This window comes from Cervus canadensis, chromosome 23 (assembly GCF_019320065.1).
Source record: "Cervus canadensis isolate Bull #8, Minnesota chromosome 23, ASM1932006v1, whole genome shotgun sequence".
NCBI lineage: Eukaryota > Metazoa > Chordata > Mammalia > Artiodactyla > Cervidae > Cervus > Cervus canadensis.
This window is the reverse complement of record NC_057408.1, coordinates 54401339-54427223: the sequence shown is the minus strand read 5'-3', so window position 1 is coordinate 54427223 and position 25885 is coordinate 54401339. Positions and strand designations below refer to the sequence as shown.

Here is a 25885-nt window from a genome sequence, read left to right as displayed (position 1 = left end):
CTCCTTGTCCCATGCTTTTAATCTCAGGTGAGTAATTTTGCTCTTTTAGAAAATTAAGGGCAATAAAGATTGAGGGCAGGAGGAGAAGGGGTAACAGAGGACAAGATGGTTGTATGGCATCATGGATTCAATGGACATGAGCTAGAGCAAATTCCAGGAGATAGGGAAGGACAGGGAAGCCTGGCGTGCCGCAGTTCATGGGGTCGCAAAGAGTCGGACATGACTAAGAGACTAAACAACACAAATACTTTTTTGGTTCCTCTATCTTCTTGTTTAATTTCACTGGAAACTAGTATAACTGACCTATCTTGACATGGCATTTATCTTGTGAGGTATGGATTATCCATTCTCTAAATACATTAATCCTAGTAAGTGCTTCAAAGTCAAATATTTTTTTCTCTAGAATTATGCTGGCAATTTTTTTTTCTGTATCTTTCTTTGGTAATTAATAGTTAAGTATGCAGATGTAAAAACCTCAAAGTTAGAATAGTCAATCTGCTAGACGATAATGATTCTAATCCACAGCCAGGTACAGCCTCCCTAAACGGTGATATGTCAGGGATCAATCTGGATGGTTAACAGCCCCCCTTCAGGTCGTGTCACCTGCCGAGAAGAAGCCACCCTGAGCCAGACCAGCAGATACAAACCAGCGGAAGCAGGAAGCTGGTACACCAAAGTCTATCGATTCACTAGTTAGGCTACTCGTGGAATGATGTCTACCAGCCAACAGAACAAGAGAGCATGTCAAAGGCTGCACAGTGGGGACCAATCTGGCATCTCACCATCCAGGGGCTTGGCCTCGGCAGGCGTCTGTTCCTCCTGGGCCCCCAGGCTGTTCTCTTTGATGCTTTCTATTTCCCGCCAGAAATCCTCCATGGAGGCACTGTCTACGGAGGCTTGAGAGTTGGAGCGGCTGAACGCCGGGGACTGAAGGGACTCATTGGAGAGCATCCTGTTGATTCTTCGGCAGCGAGGGATGGACTTTCTGAGGAAAGAAAAGTATTAAATATCGGTCAATGGAAATCAGTGTCTCATGTGATGAATCACACAAAAGTTTGAAACTGACGGAGAGAAGGTGTTAGTGTGACGGAGAGAGGTTTGAGGGAGTAACCCCCAGTCAGGTGGCCCCACCCTTTTCATCCTCTCTAATTCACAATGACTTTGTGGCCATGTGGAAATTATCACAAAAATACTTTCTGTGACTTTTACATACTCATAGAGTAAGAATTTGCTTATATTAATCAAAACACATATAGTAAAAGTTAGCTTCTGTAAATGTCACAAGAGTGGGGGAAAGAAAAAGCTGGCTGTGCTTGGAATCCTAGATTCATCAATCACCTTTAGTAGAAATTTCCAGAATTAGATCATTGATCCTGACATTGTACCTGACTAGAAGCAGTTCTAGGTTTACACTAAGTTAGTCAACTTATTTTCAAAACTCAGAGCGTTTCATAAAAATGTAAGATACCCACTTCAATTTTTTTCTTCTGTGCTGTGTAATAAAAATAATTTGAGGTAGTTTTGTTCGATAACTAGGTCATAAGAGTTCTTCACTGAGTTCTTTATAGCTTGACATGACAGAGACATTCTAGTGATTGAAATGCATATGAAATCAACACAGGATATCAAGACAGCTACTGCTTCCTATATTATTTTTAGGCTGTTAAGTCTTTCCCTTTTGCATCAAGACCAATACTGAAAACCATTAGCAAATTCATAGAATTATAAGACATCTACTTCTTGAAACCGTATTCGATTACCACTGCTCACAAAGCCTAGTGCCCTCTGTACACTGTTCAGAAAAAAATATATAGATGCCCAAAACTTTCTCTAGTTATAGATTTTTTTGGAGGGAGAAGGAAATGGCAACCCACTCCAGTATTCCTGCCTGGAAAATCCCGTGGACAGAGGAGCCTGACGGGCTACCAAAACTAACAGATTTTTTTTAGGTTTATTCTTTAAAAATAAGTATGACTGACATAAAAATTTTACAGTCTTAATGGAAGACACAGCCTGTTTTTAAAATTTATAAGATGGTGTATTATAAGGATAAAAGTTTAAGTAAAACACAATTTATAAAGCAGAAACTGAAGGTCTTTCCCATCTGTATCACATCATATTGACTACGAGATGCTTTGTTTTTGCTACTCAAAACCATGTCATAGATATCTTTTCCATGCCAACACAGACATACCATCTCAATGGCTGCATGGGATAGAATAATTTATCTTAGAAATTAAGCAAACACGCAGATATACCTCAGCAACACAAATATGTGAAGAAGTGAGAAATCTGGGAACTATTAAGTGAATCTTAGATGATAAGGAACATATGTATTTAGGATTAACAAGGACTGTTTTCATTTACTACAGTTTCTTACTCATGCAAAGGGAATACTGGTGGAATCTCAGAGAAGAGATCATCATAAACTTCTGCTGAGAGCAGGGCGATTAGATGTGAAATGCAGGTCATGAACATCTGCGTAACACACTGGTCTCATCTGAGACAACCCACCCCAAAAATCCTTTAATTGCAACAGTCAACTGTTTTTTTTGGCAAAGAAGTCAGACAGCATTTTGGGGATAAGCACATTTGGAAGAGTTCTCGCTTGTTTGGTGAGGGATCCGAATACTTCCCTTTCACCCCAGGGTAGAGTAGGGACCGTGACCTTCCAGTCCTGAAGTATTACATAACTGCAACGTTCCAGCTCATCCAACACTTTGAGGAGACTTACAGCTTCATACCTCACCATATTAGGATAAACAGAGCTTCAGCTTCATCAGCTGTTTGTAATTTTTTACTCCAAAACAATACCAGGAAAACATTATATGGAAAACAGAATGTGACTGTTACACAGTGTTATATAGCAACTTTTGTTGGGAAAACACCATGAGGTTTAAAATTAGATTTTCAGTGGATGGTTAATTACCATTAAGTTAAAGTGTCATTAATAAAAAAAATTATTATTCCATTTCTCCTCCATTATCTTTTAAGAAATACCTTATATAACTATCTGCCTTGAGTTAGTATTTTACAACGTCAGAACAATGTAACTAACATGTGAGTGTAATTCTCCCTTCATTCCTTATAATACCACTATTGTCATATATGTTACTTCTTCACGTTTATATCCCACAAAAGTTATCATAAAATCCTTATAGTATTTTTCAATCATTTACGAAAATGGTAAGTGAAAATAACTTTTTGTCATCTTTTAAAAACACTGACTTAAAAAATGCTGAACTTTAATAAATTTCACAAAATCAAGCTCACATAAATCAAAAAAAGTCAACAACTTTTTTAAAGTTAAACAAGTAGACTTTTACCTTTATCCTTTCTGGTGTGCCTTATCCTCCCTACAAGGCAATGTAGCTATAACAGATCACTCTAAGCGGTTTTGCCAACCTCCTTTGGTATTTCTTCAGCATTTCTTGTACTATGGATCTGCTGGCAACAAATTCCCTCATATTTCTTTCTGAATGTGTCTTTCATTCACTTTCATCTTGGATGAATATGATTACTGGGCACAGGACTCAGCTGGCAGTTTTTATTGTCTTTATAATCCTTTTAAAGCTGTCATTTCATTGTTATCTGTATTCTTGATTTTGATGGAAAATCATTTATAATCCTTATTGATATTCTTCTAAGTATAATGTTTTTCCTCTCTAACTGCTTTTAATACATTTTTCCTTTATCTTTTGTTTTTAGAAGCTTAATTATGAAATGCCTAGATTGTGATTTTATTTCTATTTATTCTGTATTGTGGCTCAGTTGGTAAAGAATCCACCTGCAATGTGGGAGACCTGGGTTACATCTCTGGGTTGGGAGGATCCCCTAGAGAAGGGAAAGGCTACCCACTCCAGTATTCTGGCCTGGAGAATTCCATGGACTATATAGTCCATAGGGTTGCAAAGAGTCGGACATGACTGAGCGACTTTCACTATTTTGCTTCAGGTTTACTGAGCTTCTTGAATCTACGGGTGTATGTATTTCATCAGTTTTGGGGTAGTCTTATCCATTTTTTGTTCAAATATGTTTTCTGTCCCAGTTTCTCTCTCTTCTTCTGGAACTCCAATAACACAACCATTTGACATTGTCCCAAGTGTCCTTCATAATATGCTTTACTTCTCCCCAACCCTCACCCTTTGTGCTTCAGTTTAGAGAATTTCTACTATCCTCTCTTCAGATTCACTTTTCTTCTACGTGTCCAGTCCTTATTATGTCCACCCGGTGAATGCTTCAATTCTGATACTGTGTTTTTTCATATCAAGAATGTCCAATTGGTTCTTTTTAAAGGTTCTATTTCTCTGTTGCTATTATTCACCCTTTACCCATTTTGTCTCTCTTCTTTAACATATTTACTGTTGTCATTTAAAAGTTTTTGTCTCTTAGCGCCAACATCACTGCTGTCAGTGCATCTGCTAATATTGATCAAAAAACAGTCAATTGCTTATGGGTTATATCCTCCTGTTTGTTTACAAATCTCACAATTTTTCGTCGTATGGCAGACATTATGTTTTAAAGAACACTAGGAAACAGGAAAAAATAGTAAGTTCCCCAAGAAGAGCAAGCCTTCTGTCTGGTGGCTGAAATGAGGTACAGATCACTTCAATCCATTAAGGAGCTGAAGTGGGTCTGGGCTGAGCTGTAATTTTAATCAGTTTAAAAACAGTTAACACTGGTTCCAAATGCTTTGAGGAGGAGATTTGCCCTGTGTGTATTACAGGTCCCTCTCTCAAGAGGGCTTTAGGATAAACACCACGGGATTACAGGAATTGCTGTCTACTTTAGAGCCTTTATGAGCAAAATCCCAAGGGAGAGAGTTGTCAGACGTGGAGAACCAGCTCTGCAATTCAGGCTTTGACAGATTCCGACCTCCACAGTGTCTCCTCTCCCCCTAAAGCCCCTCTGCTTGGGCAGGTGTCATCGTCTGCCCAGCAGTGCAAAGACTCAGGAAGGGACACACACAAAGGAAAGAAGTGACCTCTGCGCTTTGCGCACTACGAAGATCTCTTCCCTCATGGAACTGAGTTCCTTTAGACTTCTTTGTGTCCAGAGCTCTCCACTATAGCTCTTAAAACATATGATTTTACATGCATCCTCTCTTCTGTCCTTGCAACAGTGAGAAAGATAATCAGCCATAACCTAGTCTCTGTTCTAATTGGAAGCGGCACTCCCACAGAACACCGTAGAACACGTCAGGTATTTTTTAAACGTTGCATTTGCTAATGAACCACTTGTTCTGTCCAGTCACAAGTTCAGTTGTTTTTAGCATAATCCACAGAGCATTTATAAGACAAACTTCTTGCTAAGAAATACTTACTCTGTGGCCTTTACTATTTCTAATTTTATGAACAATTTCACACAGAACAATTTACTGTCACACACATTCCATCATTTGATCCTTACCTGAACCCCATGAAGTAGTCAAAGCAAGTATTACATGTCTCATCATACAACAGGGAAAAAGGTTATGGCGAGTGAAGCGAAGACACACGAATCCCACCACGAATACCACAAAACGCAAATTCTTGCCTCTGACTTTGAGGCCGGCATTTCTGTCCCCAACCATCTGATCCATCTCACTTTCTATCACTCTCCCCTGGCAAGCACCAGGCCTGCTAATCTCTTCTCAGTTCCTCTAAAACAGCTAAGGTCTTCCTTCCCTTAGGGAATTTTCTCTTACTGTTTTTTTCTGCCAGGAACATTCTCTGTCTTTCCATGGCAAGATGCTTCTCGTCACTCAGCTCCTAATGTAAATGTCACCTCCTCAGGACGATTTAGAGAAAAACTCTAAAGTCCAGTGGGTTCAGGTTTGAATGCAGACTCTGCCACTTCCTAGAGCAAGCTCTCAACCTTGAGCAAGCTACTGAGCCTCTGGGCCTGCATTTCCTAATCTGTAAAATGGAATATGAATCACATACACGCTCTGCATTATTATGAGGATTAGCTGAGTAAATGCATGGCACATAGTAATCCCACATGTTATTACTATAATTTAACTAACTTATTAACATTTCTATGGCTAGGTTTATGGTCAGGCTATAAAAGGCACTAAAACGTTACTAGGAATACAATGAAATAAATAAAACTGCACTTATCAGAACTCATCTCTGATCCAACCCCATTCCCAAGCCTGGTTTCTCCAACTCCCTTAGGTCAGAGTGACCACCTGACACAATTCTGGCCAAGTCACACAAGAAAAATCTCTTTCCATGGTTTCAGTGTAATCTTTTGTTTTCCTAATTTCGCTGTTATCCCTTTCTCTTCCTTCTTCTTCTTTACTGGAATGTAGACAAGATGACTAGTGCCTCAGCAGCCATCTTGCAACCATGAGAGAAAGGTTATGAAACTGCACTAATCAGCCTTGATATTATTGAATCTCAGAAATAACCCCAGAGGCTGCTTATTCTCTGGACTTCCAACAATGTGAGAAAAAATAAGCCATTTTAAAAAACAACTCTATGTTGTTGTCACTACTATTTGCAGTCCAAATGATTCCTAACTGATATAAGTAGAAGGAATACTTTAATGAGTAATTTGGGGTGGGGTGAGATGAGACACCACCTCCACCCCACTCAGGGGAATATTCAAGTAAGATTAGTCAGTCAGTAATGTGCCTCCTAAAGGAAAGTGGGATCTAATATAATGATTTTCCACTTTCAGTTCAGTTCAGTTCAGTCACTCAGTTGTGTCCAACTCTGAGACCCCACGGACTGCAGCATGCCAGGCCTCCCTGTCCATCACCAACTCCAGGAGCCTACCCAAACTCATGTCCATTGAGTCCGTGATGCCATCCAACCATCTCATCCTCTGTCGTCCCCTTCTCCTCCTGCCCTCAATCCTTCCCAGCATCAGGGTCTTTTCCAAAGAGTCAGCTCATCACATCAGGTGGCCAAAGTACTGGAGTTTCAGCTTCAACATTAGTCCTTCCAATGAACACCCAGGACTGATCTCCTTTAGGATGGACTGGTTGGATCTCCTTGCAGTTCAAGGGACTCTCAAGAGTCTTCTCCAACACCACTGTTCAAAAGCATCAACTCTTCAGTGCTCAGCTTTCTTTACAGTCCAACTCTCACATCCATACATGACTACTGGAAAATCCATAGCCTTGACTAGATGGACCTTTGTTGGCAAAGTAATATCTCTGGTTTTTAAAATGCTGTCTAGCTTGGTCATAACTTTCCTTCCAAGGAGTAAGCTTCTTCTAATTTCATGGCTGCAATCACCATCTGCAGTGATTTTGGAGCCCCCCCAAAAAAAGTCACCCACTGTTTCCCCATCTATTTGCCGTGAAGTGATGGGACTGGATGCCTTGATCTTAGTTTTCTGAATGTTGAGCTTTCAGCCAACTTTTTCACTCTCCTCTTTCACTTTCATCAAGAGGCTCTTTAGTTCTTCTTCACTTTCTGCCATAAGGGTGGTGTCATCTGCATACCTGAGGTTATTGATATTTCTCCCGGAAATCTTGATTCCAGCTTGTGCTTCCTCCAGCCCAGCGTTTCTCATGATGTACTCTGCATATAAGTTCAATAAGCAGGGTGACAATATACAGGCTTGACGTACTCCTTTTCCTATTTGGAACCAGTCTGTTGTCCACTTTAAGGGTAGCCAAGTTATAAGCCTAACCTCATGCCTTGGTCAGGTCTTGATCAGCACACTCTGTGTGCACTCATTCATGTACGGCTCTCTGTGACCCTACAGACTGTAGCCCGCCAGCTTCCTCTGTCCATGGGCTTCTCCAGGCAAGAATACTGGAGTGCGTAGCCATTCCCTTCTCCAAGGGATCTGTCCAACCCAGGGGTCAAACCCATGTCTCTTGTGTCTTCTGCATTGGGCAGGTGGATTCTTTACCACTAGCAACCCCTGGAAAGCCCCAGTACATGGTGGAGTTAAACTTCAATCTGGCTGAAGATATCCCTGCCTAGATATACAGGGAATATATCTACATTGCTCTCAATTCAAACATAGTCCAAGAGATTTTAGGAAGAATGTATCAAAATCAAGGATCTCCCCTTCTCTCTGTGAAAGAAGAGGACTGAAACCCCCTTCATCACGGTCAGTGAGAGATGTTGGTGCTGGCACAGCCTGGCCATCTCGAGAAATCATCTTGGATGCCGACCACGCCGGGGCCTGTGCAGCAGGCTTCCTGCAAGAGAAACCCCTCACTCTCTGGGACAGACGCTGGGCACAGCCAGGGTCACACAGCTGTCTGCCCTCTCAGCTTCCTGGGGAGGCCACCCAGGATGATAAAGACAGAGGACAAATACCTTGTTTTCAGGCCCTGGCTTCTCAATATCCTTGGACTCTAACATGCTTATAAACAAGCTCAACTTGGATGCCTTGGAGAAAGCACTTGAAAGGCGATGGTGATAAAAAGAAGCTATGGTTTCAGACTAGCAGAAGCGAGAGCACAGAGGAGATGCCCGCTCTTTCTCTGGCCCCCGACTCGGTCTCTCGCTATCAATTCTGGCAGCCTCTCCTTCGCCGCCTGCCAGCCCCGTTTTCTGTTCTGTTCCCACCTTCCTCCGCTCTCTGAGAGGAGTGAGGAAAAAGCTGATGAAGCCTTTCCCTCAGAAGGTAAACAGGTCTGCCTGAACCTCTCTGTTGGCAGAACGAGATACAGAAAAATGTGTTTGTAGATTAGGGGAAGCTTAAAACAGCAAACAAATCTCAGTCACTCAGCATGGAATATTTGAAATGGTTTTGCAAGCTAGAGTTCTTTTTAACCAACTGAGGTGCAGAGCAGCAATTAAATTCTTATGCAGCTATATATCACTTTTGAGCACAGGCACTGGGCTAGAAATGGGAAAAGTGACAATGAGGAAATAACTTCCAATGATTACACACTGCACCCCAGTGTTTATGAAGGAAGGGACTCAAATGGGGCCACAGTGGGGAATGGGGGGCGGGAAAGGAGGGATGAACACACGGAATACAGAGGATTTGTGGGCAAAGAAACTATTCCGTATGACACCATGTTGTAGTAGTTGTTGAGATAAGTTGTGTCCGACTCTTTGAGACCCCATGGGCTGTAGCCCACGAGGCTCCTCTGTCCATGGAATTCTCTAGGCAAGGATACTAGAGTGGGCTGCCATTTCCTTCTCCAGGGGATCTTCCCGACCTAGGGATCGAACCTGTGTCTCCAGCATTGACAGGTGGATTCTTTACCACTGACCCACCAGGAAAGCCCATACACTTGTCCAAACCCAGAGAATGTAAACTATGGACTTTGGCGGATTTTCCCATATGCTTCCTGCCGCCCCCCACATGCCCAGCCTCCCCCGTTAACAGCACCTCTACCAGAGTGGCTCATCTGTTACAGATGAACCCGGTTCACCCAGTTTATCAACTGTAACAGATGAGCCACCCTGGTAGAGGTGCTGTTAGCGGGGGAGGCTGGGCATGTGGGGGGGCGGCAGGAAGCGTATGGGAAATCTCTGGTACTTCCCCATAATTTTGCTGTGAAACTAAAACGGCTCTAAAAAGATAACATCATTTTTTAAAGTACTTGGGGAATTTCAAAGTAAAGGCAAACTTCAGAAAAAGCAAAAAAGAATCAAATTTTCAAAAAGGTCCAAGGGTTTAGAAAGAAGGAAAGCTACTTCTATGAAAAGTTACTGGTTGTTTTGAGCAAAGGATAACAATCACAGATGGGAACTGTCACACCTGCTCAAACAATAATCATCTAAACAAGAGACAGGCTGAAATCTCTGCTGTGCAGGCAGAGGATACCACCGCAGGTGAACCTTCTATTTTCTGTTTTAAAACTAATACGCGGTTTATGACTTTGAGGTATATATTGATGTTGAGGTATATACTGATTTTGCTGAAGCTCACTCAATCACACAAGTGACTCCTATCATATTATCTATAAGGATAAGCTAAAATTATAAGTGAATAACTTGTTTGGTGACACCTGATCATCACTCAGAGGCTCATTTCTTTTTTTTTTTTTTTTATTAAATTAGGAGATGTCCAGGAAAGACTCTGTAAAACAGAATGCAAGCAAAAAGCAGCTCTCCCATGTTCTCTAATAGAAATCTATCCTTTATCCATTCAGTGACATGTGTCACAAGTCTGCTTTGTGCTTCTCAGATTGCTATTCTTCATGTAACCTGGGTAAGTAATTTTTAAAGGCTGTATTTTTATATCAAAAATAAGCTACATACATGCAGATGGTACCACTCTAATGGCAGAAAGTGAAGATGATGAGGGTGAAAGAGAAGAGTGAAAAAGCTATCTTGAAATGCAACATGAAAAAATACTAAGGTCATGGCATCTGGTCCCACCACTTCATGGCAAATAGATGTGGAAAAACTGGAAGCAAGGACAGATTTTATCTTCTTGGGCTCCAAAATCACTGCAGACAGTGACTGCAGCCCTGAAATTAAAAACCACTTGCTTCTTGGAAGGAAAGCTATGACAAATCTAGACAGTGTATTAAAAAAACAGAGACATCACTTTGCTGATGAAGGTCCGGCTGAGGCTGAAGCTCCAATACTTTGGCCACCTGATACGAAGAGCCAACTCATTGGAAAAGACCCCGAGGCTGGGAAATTATGTCCCTAGTCAAAGTTTTCATTAAAGAACAAGAGGAGAAGAGGGCAACAGAGAATAAGATGGTTGGATAGCATCACAGACTCAATGGACATGAATTTGAGCAAACTTTGGAGACAGAAGACAGAGGAGCCTGGCATGCTGCGGTCCATGGGGTCACAAAGAGTCGGACATGACTTAGCAACTGAACAACAATAATAATAACAAAGCTGCAGAGACCCTGTATCTTTTAGCACCAAACTGCAGAACTGCAGTGTACACTTTATTACATACATACATATGTCTGACTTTCAAAGTGATTAACAGATGAGCCCCCCATTCTGCTGTCCTCTGAGGCTCTGCCTTTGTTTTCCAGCCCCTGTGTGCCTCTCTGCGCTGTGATGATCTGCCGGAACATAACCGGCAACCTCTCTTCCCCCCCACACCTCTGGTCTCTGTTTACTGTCATTATTACCCAGCCATTGACACTCAGTCATGAAAGGAGAAAACGTTATTCTACTGCCTTCTTGTACTGTTTTTTCTATTTCTTTTGTCTTGCCTCTTTCCAGCTCCAAAAATTCAATAATAGCCAGACAGAGGAACACACGGGATCTCTGGGATTATCAGGCAGTCTCTCTGGCTGGTGTCCAACCCAGCCCTTCTCCACGTGGATGGGCCTTAAAGAGCTCTATGGTTCCTCCTGACAAGGCTTTCCCTGAAGTGGAACTGGCCTTCCTCCTCGTGGGGCCCTGGAACCAGCTCCGCTTTAACCTCTTTGGTATAGAATGAAAAGCAGATCATAAATCCAATTTATTACATTCTGATGGGAGTGACTGGCCTTTGGATGAATAATTATTAACATTCTTAGATTTTTCTCCTTTCACAGTATACTTCTCTACACTCAGACTCACATCATGATGGCTTTCCTGCCACAAGGTCCATTTGAACAATTACTGTTTTGTGTTCCATTTGTTTTCACTGTCTAACTTTAAGATGACTGTTTCCTAACTTCCCTACAAACGGCTTTGAATTGGAGAGCCATAAGTAGGGTTTCCAATGAAACAGAGGATCCAAGGATTTGAGAGCTGAGAGGGAATCTGAGAAATGCCAATAAAACAACACATTTTATAGATAAGAAAAATGAAGCTCAGTGAGGTCAAGTAACTTCTCCAAAATCACACAGCTAATTGCTGAGAACTACAAGGACAGGGAAGCATGGTGTGTTACAGTCCATGGGGCTGCAAAGAACCAAACACGACTTCGCGACCAAACAACAAGAACTCCACACCCGGCCTCCTGATGCCTCGTTCCATGCTCTCTCCCCCATGACCACCAGCCTACTGATTCATTTACACTTTATTCTTTACTCACTCACCAAACAAATTAAAACAAAATAAAGCTTCACACTTTCACACTGGAGATTATCCTCTGTGTCCCCTTAATGTATTCCTGAAACAGCACATGATAAAATAAGTGAATTATATTTTTATCATAAAAATGTTGGAAATTATGTCCCGAGTCAAAGTTTTCATTAAAGAACACATAGACCTATATGCAATAGTGTCCCACAAAATAAAGATTAAAAAAAAAAAAAACCAAGGCAAGGTTCTCTAAAAGTTCACTAATAATATTGATAAGAATAGCAGACCAAATACACTAAGATGTATATAAAATATAGACAGCTAACACACATTAAAAACATCTGCTATATAGCCAATAGAAAAGGGATATATTAGCAATATTAAACATAAGTCACATTTTAAATTATCTATTGGTTGGTATATTAGAATACATTAGACTTTATTGAATAGAGTCAATAATTCCTTCTATTTTAAAACTATCCAAGGAAGTAGAAACTAAGACTCCCATTTAACTCAGATTTCCTCATGGCATGTAAAGACAATTTCCAAGTATCCTAGCCAGGTCGAGCTACAATAAATTCTACAGTCACACTTTTATTATGATCGCCATTAGCAATCATCACCACCATCATCCAGCTGAAGGCATTTTGGATTAGCTCTCTACCTCACCCTGTCCAATTTACTCAAGACACTCTTCATCATCAGATAAATTCCTTGAGCAGATCCAAGAGCCAGCAGTCAGAGCACTTCACACTCTCTAAACGCTGTAAAAACAACTGTCAGGATAAGGGTCCTCAAAGAACTCTCACAGGATGACAGGCACAGACCTGTAACCTGAAAGCCCATGTTAACCATGAGCTTTGGAAAGACAAGAGCTGTTATTGTCTCACTTTCACACTGGCTGGCTTGTGGTGAGCTTCATGTGGTGGGGCTCTCGTAGCCAATACCTCTGAAGCTCCCTCTGCACCGGAGATGAAGGTCCTCAGCAGTTCAGTATCTAATCCCTGACAGCAGACAAGCCAACTACACGCCCGTGATCAATACTTCATGCCACTGGGGTTGGACAGGGATTTCAACATCCGTCATCTTAGCCAGGTGAAGCTTTTCCTTTCCAAGAGGAGTACACCAGCCAGGAAGCCTTCCCTCCTCGAAGGCTTACTATTCACTCACTTTCTAAGAACATTACCCTCTTTCTTTACCACTGACTGGGATTAATTATGATACTCAATAATCTCCTGAACAGACTCTGTTATGAGCAAATCCACCAAGCTTTCATCCCCTTAAAAAAAATTACAAATGACAGAAAGGAATTAGGTCTTGCATTTCACTGTATCTACTTTCATTTCTTTAAAAAAAGAAGCTGCCATTTAATATTTTGGCTTTTATTTTCTTTGTTGAATGGGCAAGAGAGTTTTCATTTCTGCTTCCAATTTCCATGCAAAAGCTCGTGTGTGTGTGTGTGTGTGTGTGTATGTAGTCTCTCAGTTGTGTCTGACTCTCCACGACCCCATGGACTGTACTCGTAGCCCACCAGGTTCCCCCATCCATGAGATTCTCCAGGCAAGAATACTGGAGTGAGTAGTCATTCCCTTCTCCAGAGGATCTTCCTGACCCAGGGATGGAACCCGGGTCTCCTGCATTGCAGGTGGATTCTTTACTGTCTGAGCCACTAGGGAAGTCCTGCAAAAGCTCTTAAAGTAAAGCAAAAATTACCCAGTTTTTGCTTAATAGGTTATTTGTATTTCAGTAGAGCTATAAAATCGAAGTCTACCAGGGCACCTGCTGGCCCATAAAGCATCTATGTATGGACTCAAAAAAGGCTATCTTCTCAGGGGAATGTGGTTTGCCTAATGCAGAAAGGTTGAACCTCCACCTCAATTGATCCCTAGACTGTCTTATTCAATAAACAACTGATACAACTCTATTTATTGTCTGAAGTCTATTTAATCTCTGAAGTCTGTTAAATGACTCACACTTTCCCATTTGTATCCAGTATAGAATTCTTCGAGGAAAATGCCAGTGTCCAGTCAAACTTTTAAAATCATAAATTCAGCAAAAATGTTAGCTTTCTTAAGTGTTTGTAAATGGGGACTTACATTGATTCATTGAGGAAAAATGAATTAATTATGGGAAAGGTTGTATTAGTTATAGTTAATAGAACTTGGACATGGATTTAAAGCTTCAATTCTTTAAGATGTCAATTCTCCTCAAATTGATCTATAGACTTACTGCAATCTCAATCAAAATTAAAGTAAAATTTCTCTGTAGAAATTGACAGGCTTTATAAAGTTCACACGGAAATAGAGAAAACCTAAAATAGCCAAAAGAACTATGGGAAAAGGGAAATCAGAACACTTGTTACCTACATTCAAGATTTGTAGAACTACAGTGAAAGCAATATATAGTATTATCATCAAATAGGCACACAGACCAATGAAACAGAGGAGAGTCCAAAAATAAACCCACAGACATAATGTCAATCCATTTTCAACAAAGGTGCAGAGGGATTCAACAGGGAGAGAATAATCTTTTCAATAAATAGTGCTGGAACAAACAAGAACCATAATGAAAACAAATATAAATAAAAACGAAAACAGAAACAACTTCTACACTGTATACAAAAAACGAAAACAGAAACAACTTCTACGCTATACACAAAAAATTAACTTAAAATGGGTCATAGAGCTAAATGGAAAACCCAAAAGTTTTTAAAACCTTTAGAAACCTTTATGCTTCTAGAAGAAAACATGAGAAAACCTTTGCGACTTGGGTTAGGTGAAGATTTCAAAAAGGTCACAAAAGCATGATTCATAAAATAAAACTGGAGTTAAAATTTGCTCTTCAACTATACCACCAAAAAAAAAAAAAAAAGATTCATATGACAAGAAAATATTTGCAAATCACATGTCTGATAAGGTACTTGTATCAAGAATATTTAACAATTTTCAAAATTCATTAATAATAATAAACAACTGAATTTTTTAACTGAGGTAAAGATTTGAACACTTCACCAAAAAAGGAAATTTTACACAATGTTAAGAGAAAAATGAGATTTTGTTTTCTCCCCCCTCCCATCCAGGCTGCCACATCACAATGGGCAGAGTTCCATATGCTATACAATAGGTCCTTGTTGGTGGTCCGTTTTAAATATAGTAGTGTGTACATGACCCATCCCAAACTCCCTAACTATGCTTTCCCCCTGGCAACCATAAGTCCATTCTCTAAGTCTGTGAGTCTCTTTCTGTTTTGTAAGTTCATTTGTATCACTTCTTTTTCCACACATAAGGGATGTCATAGGATATTTCTCCGTCTCGGTCTGACTTACTTCACCCAGACTGACACTCTCTAGGTCCATCTATGTTGCTGCAAATGGAAAATGAGATGTTTTACAGACTGGCTGACATAATTCTATCTCTGATAGTGTCTGATATTGTCCCTGATCTTACCAGATGAAAATTATCGGCCAACATATGCCACTTACTTTCTTGTGTTACACGGACTTGAAGATAGGACTCACTTCAGCTATTAGATTTTAAACTTGAAATCAAAAATTATATCAGATTTATCTTGACATCCCTCAGTCTTTCACCTATCACAGGTCCCCGCATGATGCCTGCTTCACTGATGTAAATAGTGAGTTAAGGCGGATGAATGGTGGGTATGCATGGAAATCCTTTTGTAAGCGAATGGTTTATTGAAGACATTGCAGAAAATTATTTTATAAGTGTCATTTTATAATTTAATTTATGTGTTCTAGAAAATTTTGAATTTCATTAAGGAAAGTAAGTTCCTGTCTTCTTCCTTCCAAATTTAAAGCTTTTCCGTTGAACTCAAGTTTGCATTAAAAAAAAAAAAAATGTTTTTTAAAAACCATTATCTGTAGTTAATCACTATTTTCTAATTTCCTTTCTCTTGCAGACCTCCAAGTTGTAGAACTCGGTTCCAGGCAGTGCCGGCTCCTGAGAGATAACAAAGCTATGCTATTATGGAAGTGAAGAGGAAACAGAAGGCTTGGGAGAGGGAGGGGAAGAAAGACCACACGAACTTCATGGAAATCCAGAGTCCATGCATGGCATGTATCGTCCCAGAGACCAGTGCCAGGAGGGTTCTGGCCTCAGCTGACATCCTGAAGAAAGGCAGACGTCTGGGCCACAAGAACCTCCGGAGGGCAGGCATCTGTGTCGACAGCCATCTTTTCTCTCCCAGTCTCAGAGCAACAGAGAACAAACTCCAAAAGCGTCAGAGTGATTTGGGTTTTTCCATGTCTAAAGTGGTGCTTCAGGTGGGCCACAGTGATGCCAAAGAAAAAATAAAGGCTGTCTTCCACAAAGCAGGATGGATTTTGAAAGTGGATATAGGTGACCTCGGAATGCCAGGCTTGCTTGACGCCAGAACAGTAACAAGCAGGCAGGGACCAACTGACCCCTAGAGTCTGTTAACCTCTAATGAATATTAACCGGACACAAACATACAGATGCTACCCCACTCTGGTAAACTCTGAAGTCTGCCTCAATAAACCTTAGTTTATTACCATTATGTTTCCAGAGCTCCACACCAAACAGACACCCTGGCTCATTTCTCATTTTCCATTTGTTATTTGTTAAACTTGTAATTTTGAATGAAGCATGAAATCACAGAAATGTGTGTGTATGTGTGCATACGTGAAAAGGAGAAGCACAAACTGGCAGTTTTAGACTAACTTTGCTAGGGCTTTGCTTCCTTAAATCACTGAAAATCTGATAGGACTTCATTAAATAGGTTAACTTGCCCATCCCATTTGTTAAGACCTACAGGATGTTGTGATGAGGTGTTTTGGAAAGTGACAACAAAGTTGAAATAAGTAGAATTCAGAGGGGAAAAACAGACAGATTAATTATTTAAAAAGTGCAGTGAACTGACTGCTACTGAATTTCTTAGCCTGTGTGACCACTTAACTTTTCTGAAGAAAATGACTAACATGTTGTTATGAGGGAATGCTGTACTCAAATAAGTGGCTATTGATTTAGAATGAGGATAATGTGAACATCTTTGAAGGAAAGAGCAGGAAGCTTTTAGAAAAGGAGAGATTCACACATAAAAAAGAAAAAAATAATGCCATTTGCACCAACATGGACGGACCTAGAGATTATCATATTAAGTAAAGAAAGTCAGAGAATGACAAATATCATGACATCACTTATAAGTGGAATCTAAAATATGACACAGAAACAGACTCACAGACATAGAAACCAAATCTATGGTTACCAAAGCGGAAAGGGGGGGAGGGATAAACTGGGAGACTACATTTAGCAGATATACACTACTATATACAAAATAGATAAATAGTAAGGTTCTACTGTATAGTACAGGGAACTATATTCAATATCCTGGGATAAACCATAATGAAAGAATATGAAAATGAATATATGTATGTATAACTGAATCATTTTGCTATAACAAAAAACTAACACATTGTAATCAGCTATATTTCAGTAAAAAAAAAAAGAAAAAAGTAAAGGAGAGACAGATCTCTAAGGGAGGGGCCAAGGAGACTGAGCAAAACTGCCAATAAGGCAGGAAGGTGGGATTCAGTTCAGTTCAGTCACTCAGTTGTATCTGAATCTTTGCGACCCCAGGGACTGTAGCACGCCAGGCCTCCCTGTCCATCACCGACTCCTGGAGTTTACTCAAACTCACGTCCATTGAGTCAGTGATGCCGTCCAACCATCTCATTCTCTGTCGTCCCCTTCTCCTCCCACCTTCAGTCTTTCCCAGCATCAGGGTCTTTTCCAATGAGTCAGCTCTTCACAACAGTGGCCAAAGTATTGGAGTTTCAGCTTCAGCATCAGTCCTTCCAATGAATATTCAGGACTGATTTCCTTTAGGACTGACTGGTTGGATCTGCTTGCAGTCCAAGGGACTCTCAAGAGTCTTCTTCAACACCACAGTTCAAAAGCATCAATTCTTTAGCGTTCAGCTTTCTTTATAGTCCAACTCTCACATCTATGCATGACTACTGGAAAAACCATAGCTTTGACTAGACAGACGTTTGTTGGCAAAGTAATGTCTATGCTTTTTAATGTGCTGTCTAGGTTGGTCATAACTTTCCTTCCAAGATGCAAGTGTCTTTCAATTTCATGGCTGCAGTCACCATCTGTAGTGACTTTGGAGCCCCCGCAAAAATAAAGTCTGTCACTGTTTCCACTGTTTCCCCATCTATTTGCCATGAAGTGATGGGACCAAATGCCATAATCTTAGTTTTCTGAATGTTGAGCTTTCAGCCAACTTTTTCACTCTCCTCTTTCACTTTCATCAAGAGGCTCTTTAGTTCTTCTTCACTTTCTGCCATAAGGGTGGTGTCATCTGCATACCTGAGGTTATTGATATTTCTCCCAGCAATCTTGAGCTTGAGGCAGGGTTCAAGCTCAGCAGAATTCTGTTTTTCTCCATCAGGAACAGAGGGAGGGAAGGTGAAGAGCTGTAATGGAGAAAGGCAATCCCACACAGTCCCAATATTCTCTGAACAAATGCACGCGTATCTGTGCATCTCTATATGTACGTAGATACACGCGTGTGTGTGCACTTGCACATGTTCAGATTGCTTCCATTTAATGAGAACTTCTTTCCAGTGAGTTCCGGCCAGTAGATCCTGGCTGGCTACCACCAGGGCACAGGTATATGCACTTCAGACTCAAGAAAGACTGGGAACCTCACCCTTGCATGTTCTGTACACCTTGTTAAGCACTTCTGTCCATCCGTTTACCTGCCTGTCCCCAAACACAGGCCTTGACTGTGACAGTCCGCCTTGTGCCACGAGCTACAGTGTGAATCCAGTCTTCCAATGTCACACGTGAAGTGTAACTTACTTGGCTATGGTTTAAGACTTCCCCTGGGAAGCCCCACACTGTGGCCTGTATACCACAAGGGCTTTGGGAGGCCCAGTCTCTAAGTAGCGGGTCACCCTTCATGTAGATGGGGACCAGGCCCCCAGATGCTCCCTCTCGCCTTAAGGCTCGGGCTACACCCAGGTCTTCCAGTAAGAAGGAGGCTCATTAAACCACACGTGGACAAAGGACCGCTCTACTACACCCAGCCTCTCCCACTGTCAAGTACAGCCCGCAGTTGCATCCGTGCGGCAGTGACAGTGAATACCTGGCACAGAGGTGCTGCTACTGACCACAGAGCTGAAAGCATTTACAGCTGACTTCTTACAGGAAGTGTGCTGCTGACCCCCGGCCCACAGCAAAATCACACATGCTGGGTGCAGGCTGCAGCTGTGTGCCACCTTAGACAGCCAAGAGACACCTCTCCCTCCCCCAGCTTTGGAGAGCAGACCGCTTCCTGGGGAACCGAGGCTGTGGGCACACCACTCCCCCAACCTCTCCCCAGGGGCACGGGCTGTGTGCTCCGGCACACTGGGATGCTCTAATGCCTGACTCTCCTCGCTGGACCCCAGAAAGAACGGGAGGCCCTGCTAAAACTCGCCTGTGTTTTTTTCATACTCTGAGATGGAATCTTTGTATAAAGTTCCACCCATCTAGAGAGAAAAGTGCTCTAAGTTCCAGTCTTGGATTTAGAAAACTAGTTTTTAATAACCCAAATGTGCAGGAAAATACTCCAATGGCAATCTGGGAGAATAAAATATCAATGCTTCAGCTGATTTCTCCAGAAAGCCTGTTTAAACCTGTTTAATCTTCCTTGATATATCCAGGAAAAGCCATAATTGAAAAATTCAGTCACGTGACGTTAGAATTCAGAGGTTTGAATTCTGTTGAATGAGCAAATAGCAAGGTCTGGAAAGAAAGACTTTAGCCCTTAAAGTGAACCTAAAGAATGTACAAGAAAACTGAAAACCGTGAATTTTCAGTATCACAAGTTAAGGAAGACAATGACTCTAAAACAAAAGCGGAGGATCAAGCTTTTCCTGACAGGGCTGGTTAGTTCCAAGACCTGTCCACAATTCACAGAACTGCTGCCTCATTTTCCTGTTACAGCTGAAGGCCGGTGAGTCAGTTTTTAAGACTGACATTTTTTTCTCGTGTTTGAAGACAGGCAGAAACATCAAGCAAAACTCCCTGCAATTTACTTACCACATTACAAAACAAAAAAGATGTGTTCTAACAAAACTTGCTGGTGTATTATGACACTCACTTTGTGGGGAGGGTCCAAGGGGTTGGGAGAGAAGTAGTGATGATGGGCAGTGAGATAAACTAAAGAAAATATAGACCCAACCTGGCAGTTATCTGAACACAGTCCATCTTCTGTGCATCTGTTTTGCAACACCTTAAGCTTAGGACTGCAACCCATTGCACATTCTCTTAAAGAGAAACATTGTTGAAGTGGAAAAACACCTTAACAGTGTTTGCTATTCAATAGTTTTATTTTTCTTAACAGTAAATGAATAAAGAATTCATATATTTCATTTCACCATTGAAATCTACAATGGATAACCCTGCTCTCCCCTTTCATACCCACTGCAGGAATGATTTAATCGAAACTTGAATCCAGGATAAACTCCTAGTTGATGGGTGAGTTCAGGTGTCGAGTTTTCTTTTTTTAATTGGAAGATAATTGCTTTACAATGTTGTGTTGGTTTCTGTTGTACAACAATGTGAATCACCTATGCATATACATATACCCCCTCCTCCTGAGTCTGCCTCCCACGCTGGGCATCCATCCCATCCCTCTCGGTCATCGCAGACCATCCCGTTGAGCTCCCCGTGCTATGCAGTCGCTTCCCAATAGCTATCTACTTTACACATGGTCGTGTCTATATATCACTGCTATTCTCCCAATTCACCCCACCCTCTCCTGTCCCCACTGCGTCCACAAATCTGTTCTCAATGTCTGTCTCTCTACTGCTGCTCTACAAATAGGTTCACTGGTAACATTTGCCCAGATTCCACATCAAAACTATAGTGAGGTATCATCCCACACAGTCAGAATAGCCATCAACCAAAAATCTACAAACAATAAATGCTGGAGAGGGTTGTGGAGAAAAGGGAATCCTCCTACACTGTTGGTGGGAATGCAAATTGATACAGCCACTACAGAGAACAGTATGGAGGTTCCTTAAAAAAATGAAACGTGTTAACTACACCATATGACCCAGCAATCCCACTACTGGGCATATTATCTTGAGAAAACCACAACTCAAACAGACACATGTACCCTAAAGTTCATCCATTTATATTGTGAATTATATTTTCTGAGCCATTCTGGATTACTCTTAACCTTCATGGATCTCCCTGAACAAACTGGAAGCCAATTTACAACCTCTACCGATGAAAGCAAACTGAGGCTAACTTACTGTCTTTTCAGTATCACTGCCCAGAAACACATGCGGTGTTTCACAATTCACAGCGCCGCTTCAAGTGCAGTTGAGATGAGTGAAAAAGGAGAGAACGAAAAGACATTGAAATGGTTCCCTAAAAATTGACTGCAATTCTTTATTCTCCTGCCACTCAGAACATAACCACCGGGTTCCTATGTCTAATTCTTTTCTTCCACACTGTTTCTATCCACCCTAAACTTGCCTGTTCCCCTTGGGCATGAAAAGATAGAAGAGGAAAAACTAAACATGAAATAGAGTTAAATGTTAAGAGGACCTATGGTCTGAATGGTTAAAATAACACTTCAAAGAAATACTAGAGGAGTAAGTTTCTTCAAGTGCCCTTATTTTGAGCATAAGAAATCCTTATTATTCCCAAATGTGAAAGTCTTCTATAGTCAGCCATAGTCCCGTACCAACTATGGACCTTACACTTTACAGTATTTTAGAGTTTCACATTTATCATGTCTCATACGTATTCTAATCATGATGAAATGGAACCTGCCAATGTTAAGTGACTTGCCCAAGGTCACAGAGCAAAGGAGATAAGTCTCCTGGGAAGAAACAAGGAAAGCTTTGGCACCCAAATGATCACTATTAAGGCAACACAGATCACCCAGAATAACTGAGGGGTTTTTTTCAGGATCCTCATTATGTTCTGCTTAATGTTTAAAATACAAATCTGAACCAAGTGATTATAAGCATTGGTCTGGAAGCAGCTTTAAGGAACAGATTGTTTGTGTGTGGGCTGGATACTGCTCCATCAGTCTCTCCTAAGGGGAACTGCAGTACCTGTACGTCTAGTGAATTAACTCAAGAACTTACACTTCAGTGAGGAAAGAAGGAATTGGGGAAATTTACGTAGAAAGGGCAGAGGAAAACTCTATAATCATTTAAGGAGGGAAGAACCAAGAATTCTGTGGAGGTCACGCATCACGTTAATTCCCCTCCATCTCTTGCTTAGCCCGAACTCTTAAAGCTAAAGAATTCTAAGGACAAAGGAGGGGCGTGAGGGGCGTGTGACACCGGGAACCCATGCTTCTCGCTTGGACTCTGTCACTCCGCAGGGAGTGCCCTGGAATGCTGTGGGAGAGATTTTTATTGTCAAAACAACTAAGGGCCTTCTGGTATTTAATCAGCAGGGTCAGGAATGCTAGGAGTCTTACGATCCAGTGGACAGTCCTGCACCAAGAAAGAACTATCCTGCGTCACATGTGACTTTCAAATGCCCTGCTGGACAGTGATCACAGGTGAGACACCCGTTTGTAATCACTGCAACCTGATTCAGTGATTCAGAGCCTGATTCGGTTTCAGACTTAATACAAATACTTAATACAAAGTATTTTGCATACAAAGAATTTTCCAAGAACACAACTATAATATAAGTGGAGGGAAAACTGTACTTTGTTTTGTTCGAATATTCACCATTCTGGAAATTCAAGTCCTATGCAGCAAGGTAGCAGGAAGTCCAGGCAGCCTGATTTCCATGTGCAGGGTCCCCATCCATGCTGACTCTGCCCATCAGAGCAGCCATCCAACTCCTTCATAGTGCCATCTGCTTGAGTCATGTCCCAACATTTATGCATTGAAATACTTGTTATATAAAATATACTTTCCTTTTATTTTTTTTATCTCACAGTTGGAGCATCATGTTGATGTTTAACATTATGTGCACAAGTTCCCTGGTGGCTCAGATGGTAAAGAATCTGCCTGTTGGAGAAGGAAATGGCAACCCACTCCAATGTTCTTGCCTGGAGAATCCCAGGGATGGGGTCGCACAGTCGGACACAACTGAAGTGACTTAGCAGTAGCAGTAGCAGTAGCAGACAGCATATTAAAAAGCAGAGACATTACTTTGCCAACAAAGGTCTGTCTAGTCAAAGCTATGGTTTTTCCAGTGGTCATGTATGGATGTGAGAGTTGGACTATAAAGAAAGCTGAGTGCCAAAGAATTGATGCTTTTGAACTGTGGTGTTGGAGAAGACTCTTGAGAGTCCCTTGGACTGCAGGGAGATCCAGCCAGTCCATCCCAAAGGAAATGAGTCCTGAATATTCATTGGAAGGACTGATGCTGAAGCTGAAACTCCAATACTTTGGCCACCTGATTCAAAGAACTGACTCATTTGAAAAGACCCTGATGCTGGGAAAGACTGAAGGTGGGAGGAGAAGGGGATGACAGAGGATGAGATGGTTGGATGGCATCCCTGACTCAATGGAGATGAGTTTGAGTAAACTCTGGGAGTTGGTGATGGACAGGGAGGCCTGGCGTGCTGCAGTCCATGGGGTCGCAAAGAGTCGGACGTGACTGAGCGACTGAACTGAACTGAGGTAGGTTTATTTATTATTTTTGCTGATTGCTGGTCAGTTGTGCATCATTATTTAATAAATCTCTTAATTTTTCTTGTCAAAAAAAAAAAAAAAAAGAATCTGCCTGCAACACGAGAGACCAGGGTGCAATCCCTGGGTCGGGAAGATTCGCCTGTAGAAGGGAATGGCTACCCACTCCAGTATTCTTGCCTGGAGAAGTCCATGGACTGAGGAGCCTGGTGGGTGACAGAGTCCATGGAGTTGCAAAGAATCAGACACGACTGAGTGACTAACGCTTGGTACTGCTTACACAAGCAGGGCATATTATCGGTAAATTTCATCATGGGATGATAAATGGAACAAATTTGTCTGATAAGGTTGAAAGCCAGGGTTGTAGCCATTGTTTCTTCTCTGGAAAATCTAACATTCCTGGCTTCTTGGACAAGCTATCTCCTGACCCTCCTGAGCCCCTTTCTTACTCTATTTTACTGACTTCTTTATACCCAACTCTAAGCTGCAGCGCTCCCGAGTTTCGTCTGCACCCCCGCCCCTTTTTAACTGACTTATGTCCCCTGCTTACTTTGACAGCTTTGACTAACACTTATTTGCCAAATGGCTATATGTCTAAAATTTAGAGCACATGTTTTTGCACTTTTTCTAAAATACAGGAAGCAGCATTAAAGATTTAATGTTAAGTGTTGCTTAACTCATTAATTTTACTTAAGTTATATAGCTTATAAAAATGGTTAATTTATACAACTTTATGCACAAAATTGCTACATAGAAGGTTATTTAAGAAAATTTGGAAGTAACCAGTTAAGGAAATGGTTTGGTATTTTTATTGTGCAACCATCCAAAAGTGATTTTGCAGCCATTAAAGTTATGCTAATGGAATGTCTTTATTATAATAACACTGCTTCTCATAGCGTTAAATGAAAAATCAGGATCTAAAATTATCTTAACCATATAAATTATGCAGGGAAAAATGACTGGAATGAATCCACTAATGGTGGTTATCTCTGGGCAAAGGAGTATAGATGATTTGCATTTTCCCCTTCATTTTTTTTTCTTTCATTATCTTCATGATTTTCCACCATGCTCATGTTTTTCCTATAAGGAATTACTTTAAATCCTTTTCAAGCCTTGTCAACAGCATCTGGACCATCGTCCCGTTATATTTGACAGCCTTCCTTCCTGGGTATTTTCCCCTCCGTCCATCTTCCATGCTGCATTGAGATGAAGGTTTTCAAAGCATAGATTTGTCCCTTCCCACTATTCCCCTAGCAGGGCAAAGGTCGAGAAACAAATGCATAGGCATGTCATGAAAAGATCGGAGAACTGCTCTCCCAAGTCTGTTTTTTCAGCCTCGTCCCCTGCAATTCCGCACCAACAAACAGAAACCTGCCACTTTTGCTTGAACACACCGTGGACTGTGGCATTTTCTGCAAGGCTGTTTTTCTCTGACAAGAATGTCCTTTTTCTCTTTTGCTGCCAGGTCAAATAGCACATTTATCCTTTAAGACTCTATTGAAATGCCATTACAGCCTGGAGCTTTTGCCCACAGAGTTAGCAGCCACTCAAACTCTCTTCCCAAATATTGTTGTGGATTCTCTATTAGCACTTATCTCTGGGTATAAGAGAGAAATGACTGCAAGAGTTCCTCTTCCTGGGAAAACACTGTGTTTTAGTCACCTTTGTGTTCTGAGCCCTGATGCTGAGTTTGCATGCAGGAAATACTTGACGAGTGACCAAAGTAATGTAAGTCGCCAAAAGCTGCAGGAAGAAAATCTTCAAGCACCTCACACACCCAGCTGGCTTGCAGGAGCTGAAGCCAAGTTTCTGACAAGACAAAAGGTAGAAGGAACCAGAATGTGCCAAAAGAAGAATACTAAGTCAAGTTAGTTAGGAGGAAATGGCAGCTGGATCAATCAAAGATTGATATAACTGGTAGAAAGTGTTAGAAAAGATGAACTAATCTTTTACATTAAAATAATACTTTGTGCCTATGTATTTACAATAGATGAGTCTTTGAGAGTTGTGCTTAACACTTTGGTTAAATCTGTGTCCCTGAGTAGTAAAGCAAAGCACTTACGGGAACCACTAGGGAAGCCAAGACACCAAATTAATATTCATGGTACCATCACTTTGCACATCCAGCTTTTACAATCTTAAAGCCCGGACCACATTCCAGATCAACTGAAGCGTAATCAAAGGGGTGCGGCCCAGATGTCAGTATCAACATTTTTTAAAAGTTCCCACTGTTGAGAATCACTTGTGTACGTGAAAACATCTTTCCTCAGCTACAGATCAGACTCACAGAAGGAAGTGGATACCTTCATAATTATTTTCACTGTTAACCTCATTCCTA

At 41.2% G+C, this 25885-nt stretch overlaps 1 protein-coding gene across 5 annotated transcripts in view; it reads right to left on the bottom strand.

The window, feature by feature from the left end:
• Window positions 1–25885, bottom strand: part of ARHGAP28 (Rho GTPase activating protein 28) — a 136003-nt gene that overhangs the window by 57188 nt on the left and 52930 nt on the right. For all 5 annotated transcript variants that reach the window (XM_043444443.1, XM_043444445.1, XM_043444444.1 and 2 more), the window contains exon 2: window positions 783–985. In XM_043444443.1, the coding sequence (XP_043300378.1) occupies window positions 783–985 (203 nt within the window). The remainder of the gene's footprint in view (window positions 1–782; window positions 986–25885) is intronic.